We start from the raw sequence: 7,757 nt of genomic DNA, 5'->3' as shown, positions 1-7,757 counted from the left end.
TATTTTAACACACTTGCTATTAAACTTCAATATAAGGAAAAAAGGGTAAAAAAAACCTATAAAACAGCAAAAACAACTCTCGTCTCATGTTCAAAACAAAATAAAATGTTCTCTTGAATACACACACAAAAGCATAATACAAGCTGAGCGAAGATGAAATCACCAATCAGCTTCAGTAGTACAAGCACAAGCAGCCAATCACAAGCGGATCACTAGAGCCTGGAGACCATCATCATCATCCGCTATTTACACCTCTCCCCTGCCATTTGCACAAGATACAGCTTTCTCAGGCATATATACGGTCTGAATTAATTCACAATTACATGTATACGCACTTACTATACTTGGCATACGTTAGAATGCCCCATCCCACCCAGCGCTATCTCTCTAGGCGCAGGCTGGCGTAGGTGGCAGAATTACGCACATCTGCATGGGATATATGTGTGCGTCTACTTTCTGGGTGTGTGCAGAGCAATTTCATGCAAGACACGCAATGCAAACTGGACTAGTACTTCACTCTCCATCAGCCTCTGTGTGTGTTAACTACCATTTTATACATTCAAATATCTCCAACTTTAAATGATAACATATTATGAGAGGTTCGTTTTTCTCTGATGTTTGCTTTTTCCATATCTTTGATTGATTGTAGTTATGTTCAAACTATGTTGTGTCTATGGGGTATATTTACTAAACTGCGGGTTTGAAAAGTGGAGATGTTGCCTATAGCAACCAATCAGAATCTAGCTGTCATTTTGTAGAATGTACTAAATAAATGAGAACTAGAATCTGATTGGTTGCTATAGGCAATAGCTCCACTTTTTCAAACCTGCAGTTTAGTAAATATACCCCTATGTCTTCATTATCTGCAATCAGTCACCCTGGGCCTGAGTCAGACATATGTGTATTTCTGTGTCGTAATTGTGCATGTCATGTAAAATTCGTTGTACTGCACATGCGCACTACTTGCTATAGTATGTTGAGCTGCAGATATCTAACAGTTGTGGCCCTTTGTGATTTAAGAGGCTGATCAGGTGTGTCCACGTGCAGATTGAGGGAATGGTGGTCTTACCATGATCTCATTTAAAGAGTACCCGATACCTATGTAAAGTTGGGGAAGTCATTTTGTCGACTGAACCAATGTTCATAACAATGCACTTTACTAATTAACTATGAACTTTTGCCATCACTGAGGCAAGAGGCATTTTGTTCACTATTGAAAATAATTTAAAATTTGTTGCAAGGAGAAAGCAGGAAACTTGGGAGTTACGTCAACAGCTGTAAGTATAACATCTTACAGCCAGGAACTCGGGAGCTGTGTAGTCAGAGAAAGCACGCAGCACAATCATCATCATCATCATCATTTATTTATATAGCGCCACTGATTCTGCAGCGCTGTACAGAGAACTCATTCACATCAGTCCCTGGAGCTTACAGTCTAAATTCCCTAAATTCCAGCACAATATGGAGGATACATCGTACTTATGGGTTCTATCTGGTAATGAAATGAAATATTTAAAGAAAGAAATACCTGGCACATATATCTGTCTATGACGGATCCAGTGTGATGTTTAAATTCACCCGGTACGTGGCTCAGTCTCACCCGGTATTGACATCAGCCCTCTTCACCATTGGCTTTGCTCATATTACATTGACCACACCACAGTCCAGTGTGGATGGGGACAAGGATAGTGAACCCTATAGCCAGCTATAAACAAGTGGGTGAATTAGGCAAGAAGAGTACAATTAAATCAAATGGAGAAACAATAGTCTAAGGCTGGGTACATACTACTGTACAGGTTTATCACCCGATTATCGGGCCAATCTCACGATAAACGATCATTCGGCACGATGTCGCGTTAGTGTGTACACCGCACCGATGAACGATTATCGTTTCAAAGCTCATCATATTGTTTGATTGGATTTTATAAACAAACTAAAAATCGCGTTCAACAATGAAACAATGTTGTGCCAACTCTGCAGTGTGTGTGCACTCATGACCAGATCTCCATAAGGTTTACAGAGTCACAATCTTTTCAGTCGATGGTTATGACAGTTGAAGATCACTGATCTAAAGGTAAATCTTGTAAAACGTGTATAGTGTGTACACAGGAATCGGCGTGCTGACCGGGACTTTCAATCGTTGGTAAAATGGTTAATGATATTGCATCGGGGAGAAATCTTCTATAGTGTGTACCCAGCCTTACTAATCACATTGTAACGATTTCCATGTAATAACTAACTCACATAGATCCAGCCAATGAGATTCAGTAAATACATAGATACACAGCATAACCAGGAGATACAGAGTAGTATAGGTGCTGGCTCTGTGGGTGCTGTGGGTGGCTGAACACCCTCAATATTAGTAATCATAAACATTAGAAACATAACCTACAGAGGTTTTATGGTCTCAACCCTCTATGTCAAGGTATCTACTAACATAGATGGAGAAAGTATATTTCACTTTATTATGGAATATAATTACATACTGTCTGGACAGTGCGTGGAGTCTAGAACCTGACAATTCCGTAAAATGCACTAAGTAAAACAATCAGAAACTATGGAGACTAATCAGCAGTAGCACATGTCCCCAAACTATGGAGACTAATCAGGAGTAGCACATGTCCCCACATACAAATATGGTTTCTGCCTGTAATAAAATAAAATGTTACTCTAGGAGGGGGAAAGGAAAAAACAAGAAATAAAGAAGTGGAGAAAAAAAAGCAAAAAGGAAAAAGTAAGAAATAAAAAAGTGGATAACCCTTTTGAAGTTGTTTCTTATCTATCTACTGTATGTATCAGTTAGTGCTAAAAATAGGTGAATCCTGCTTAAGGACCCTCCTGGAAAATTAAAATAAAAAAAAATAATTCCATTGCTCCTAAGGCCACTATATGACAGCCGCCGAGCTAGACAACAAGTCATTTCCTGGCTTCGCTTGTGTAAAATTAACTATATGTAGAAGTCAGGAAAAGTGTACGTTCTTGCAATATTTGCCTGTACATTGCTGGATCTAACGCCCGCAGCATAAAAAAAAATATATACTGTATATTCTAAAATGCTGCCTAAACCAATGTGTCTGAAAAGTATAAAATTTGCTCTAGTAACTGAGAAATGAAAAAAAGTTATTTCACCCAATGAAGGCAAAGACACAACATTTATTTTGGTCAAGACACAACAGACCTCTGGTCGTGAATGGGTTAAAAAACAAGGTAAATCATTTTCTGATAAGGGAGTGTTCTGTATTCTCAGTTTAAACAACCCCCTAAGAGAAATATTGGGACGTCAGCCGGCAGTCAGTGAATGCTGAAAGTCCAGAAATGATTTAATACAAGTCAATTTAATAAGACCATGGAACACTTTGACACATGTGACTGAATACCTGTTAGGTGAAGATTAAAATAAGTGTTCTTATTTTTAGAACTCATTTTAAAGGACCATCTTTGAAAGACAATGTATAATGATCCCATCTTCCCAAATTCATAAATAAAGATGAACTATCCTCTGTGTACAGATATAGGGTTACCCTGTCAATATGCACCTGACTAACTAGTGGTGCCAGAAACAATACCATAGTTTCCTTTCCCCTTTAAGTCAATCAATCAGAACTAAGTGAGTATGGCATATGTTTCAGACAACAATGGGCTATTTCTTTGTGGGTGCTGTCTAGCTTTTCTTTAATAAATTTTGATAAGATCTAAATAGCTAAGGGTGGCAGGCAGAGGCTGCCTCTTCATCTGCTGGCTCGTCCCTGACTCAGAGAAGGAGGTGGGGGGTGGGCACCGACAGAATCCCCCTGGGCAACGTTATATCCCTGGCATGGCTTTAGGAGGAAGCCACAGGAATAATTAAAACATATCATAAGCCACAGCAGCAGAGTACATAAGGAGGGAGGGGCAGTTATATGAGTGGTAAACAGATATAACCAGCCCCCCTGCAGCATTGTCCCTACTACAGTAGAGGAACACCAATATCTACACACCCAGCTGCATCCCTCCCTGACAGACAGCACTGGCTCAGATTCACAACACAAGAGGAATGTGCACAATGAAACAAGATCCCAGTGTCCTAGCTTCAGGTATTCCTAAGACACTGGCCAAGCTGTCTACCTGTTGACTATCACATGAAGAGACCTCTGGCTGATCACCATGATCGCCACTATCCCACCACACAGATGCTGCAGATCTTTTGGATCAGGGAACAGGTGAATGTCCCGCAGACTTTTTTTGATTTTTTTTTTTTACCCTTTCTTTTCAGCTTCTTGAAGTTTTGCTTTTTCCCACCCCAAATCCACGCCCCAGTGGGAGAGACGACACTCAGATCATCAGACATGCACTGTGTGATGGTGAGGTGTTATCACTAATGTGTGCTTTCCAAACTCGCATCACTCCACTCCACGTGTGACCCGCATACAAATCCCCGGGACCCCTCAGTAAGGAGGCAGAAGAGAGGGGGGGTGGGCTGCGATCTGTGGCTGGACATTGGCTCTCTTCCCTTGGGATTTACAAACACTCACTGCCTGATCATATCACAAAAAAGGGGGTTTGGTTTGGTGTGCTGTGTCTTTGATACTTTGACCTGGGACACCCCTTGTCTGGACCAACAGAACCCCCCCAAACTGTCAGCACTCATCACTTGCGGAACCCTTAATCAAGGAATATGAACAGGAAAACGAGACGTTGGATCTTTCATATCTTTCTCAGTCTGGGGATTGTCTATATTAAGATAGGGTAAGTAGTGTGACAGTAACTAGTGGTCACTAACAACCAGGGACCACTAACTAGTCCCCAGTGTCATCTATCCTGCTCGTCACTGCTGGATCCCGACTTCATTCATTCATCCTTCTGTAACTTGCAGGAAAAGTGTTGGACTAGTTTGAGCTTAGAATGGATCATATTTGTAAGCCTGGGAAACAGTTGGGTTGTTGGGATATGAATGATAAATGAATATCATACGTTTTGGTTGAAAGGTCCAAGATTGTGAATGGACAATTGTATAGTGAAATATATATATATATATATATATATATATATATATATATATGTGTGTGTGTGTGTGTGTGTGTGTGTGTGTGTGTGTTTATATCTATCTATCTATATATCCATGTATATATCTATCTGTATCTATCTATATCTATCTATCTATAATATATATATATATATATATATATATATATATATATATATATATATATATATATATATAGATGTCAATTTTGAATTCAGCTCCATATCTGTACTGTGTGAGTGAATATTTCTTATTCTGTAATATTATAACGTTGTGGACACACTCGTTTATATAAGTACCGGCGTCGCCTACAGTAAATCAATGACTGCTTTCTAGTTAAACAAATATACGTGGTGTCACTTCCCCTGTTAATTAATGACAAAAATGACAGGGCTGGATGAACCTCATAGATCAATAGAGAAAACTTGTCATTGAGGCTCACTGTAATTTATACGGGTCTCTGTTTAAAAACACACGATCTGCCTGTCCGGCCCCTTTCACCCCTCTGTCTAAACTCAGTTGATGGGTGTCACATTACTTACACGGGAGATCCCATACTTCAGTGGACGTGGTCACAGATGATTATTTAGTTCCATCACTTACATACATCACTATGTTCGTGTCCAACTTCTAGAACTGCCAAACTAAGACATGTACTTATCAGGGACACTGCTAAGCAGTCATTTATTTCTCTTCTTACATAGTAGGATGAGTTGTTTTAGCCAACACGTTTCTGACAGTATTATCATATTACAGCATTGCTATAATATTTGTTATAAAAACAACTTTTTTTTTAAGGATACAGATGATTTCTTTATTTCTTCCTGTGCAAAGTGCTAGCTTAGATAACCTGTAGGTCTTCAGTTGCCATGGAGCTACAAGTCCATGTCCTTTTTGCAGAATGGGCATCCTGGGATTTGTAGTTCCACACATGCTGGAGAACAACAAGTTGCATATAGATATGCACAACACAGCTGTTAACGTCTGTTGCTCCCAAATTGTTTGTCATATATGTTATAGAGCTCTGTGTGTCACCATATAAATAAATGTATAATGATATCTGCAACAAAAATTATTATTACTATTATATGCCACTGTGATAGCTGAGACACGTTCCATTGATATACAATAGTTCCCTCTGTTGCTGTACACTTGAACGCTCTTTAATTTATGAGTCAGGAAGTATTGTCACGTTTTGGCACGAGCCACTGGGTTTTTATCTGTGTTATAATTATAGTAAAAGAAAAAACATACACACAAACTGATAGGGAAGAGGCGAGGTTCAGATGGCCACAAAATTTACACAATCTTTCCTTTCAGCGTCATTTGTCGGTGATTACAAGCTATTTTGGAAGGGGAGAAGTTGTTTAATAACAACCTTTGGACTATGCGGAACAAGCTGTGTCTTCTGGGGGCAAATTTATCAAGCTGCGGGTTTGAAAAAGTGGAGATGTTGCCTATAGCAGCCAATCGGATTCTAGCTGTCATTTTGTAGAATGTACTAAATAAATGATAACTAGAATCTGATTGGTTGCTGTAGGCAACATCCCCACTTTTTCAAACCCGCAGCTGGATAAATTTACCCCCTGGAGTGGTAAATCTAGAATGTTCTTCAGCTCTTGATGTGCTGCTGAATGAATTTGTCATTGTTCAGACAGTGAATACAGGAGACAATAAGTTAACCAAACAGGTCTGTTTAACAACAGATAAAACAGGGTGCAATTTACAGAAAAATGGCCCTGAGGGATCATATGAAGTAGCAGAAAGCTTAATTCTATAGACTATAGATGAGCGAAGTGGTAGTAACAGTTTGCCTAAATCAAATTTTGTGGCTGAATAGGCTGTTTCGCTGAGGTGCAAAGTTCCTGCAATACAATCTGTTAGTTTTGCTTTGCAATGATTCTGTAAATTCTGTACTGGGGGGACAATGACGGTGCCAATTCATTCTGTTCAAAAATGAGAGGGGGAATTCTGGGCTGAACATTTAAGGCCGAATTCTGATGGTGGAACGTTCAAAATGAGGCGAATATTCTGTGGGACAGTTTAGAACATTTCTCTCCTCGTTGAAAAAGATGTATGGAATGACCTGGAGGGCAGCGTGTGTAAAAAAAACCCCCACTTCCAAACATTAAATATCACTCTATAGCTTTAGGACTTGAATGTTCCAGTGAGTGTACCATAAACTTCTGTGAGCGTTCAGGAATGACATCACAATGTACTTAAGTCTTCGGCACAGTATAGCTTCTCCTTTTCTGTAGTAGTGTTTCATTCTGAGTCCTTGCTCTCGTTCTGTGTGTAAGGACAATGGCTCAGTACCATGGGCTGGATTTACTAAACTGCGGGTTTGAAAAGTGGGGATGTTGCCTATAGCAACCAATCAGATTCAAGTTTTTTTTATTTATTTAGTACTTTCCACAAAATGACAGCTAGAATCTGATTGGTTGCTATAGGCAACATCCCCACTTTTTCAAACCCGCAGCTTAGTAAATCTAGTAAATGTCTCTTTTTCTGTATAGTGAATGAAGTTCTCAGTATCTCTTGGTATTATATGTGTATGTACAACTGCATAGTATCACTTCTCTTCTTCTATATTCAGGTTGTAGTTATTTTTATCTAATATTGGTACTGCACAGTGCCACTTCTCCTAATCTGTTTGCTGGATGTTTTCTCAGTATCGCCTTATCACCTGTATGCTGCACAAATATTTTTCTGAGACAAGCAGTTGAGAAATACAATAGAATTTTAATATGACCGT

General features: G+C 39.3%; 1 protein-coding gene across 1 annotated transcript in view; it reads left to right on the top strand.

The window, feature by feature from the left end:
* The first annotated feature begins 3,935 nt into the window (after window positions 1-3,935).
* LOC142099593 (protein Wnt-7a) overlaps window positions 3,936-7,757 on the top strand; it is a 47,319-nt gene continuing 43,497 nt past the window's right edge. Inside the window, exon 1 of the mRNA XM_075183183.1 lies at window positions 3,936-4,725. Coding sequence (XP_075039284.1) covers window positions 4,655-4,725 — 71 coding nt within the window. The 5' untranslated portion in view covers window positions 3,936-4,654. The remainder of the gene's footprint in view (window positions 4,726-7,757) is intronic.

The sequence above is a fragment of the Mixophyes fleayi genome, chromosome 8 (assembly GCF_038048845.1).
Source record: "Mixophyes fleayi isolate aMixFle1 chromosome 8, aMixFle1.hap1, whole genome shotgun sequence".
Lineage (NCBI taxonomy): Eukaryota > Metazoa > Chordata > Amphibia > Anura > Limnodynastidae > Mixophyes > Mixophyes fleayi.
Note: the sequence above shows the minus strand (reverse complement) of the source record. Positions and strands in the feature narration are given on the sequence as shown.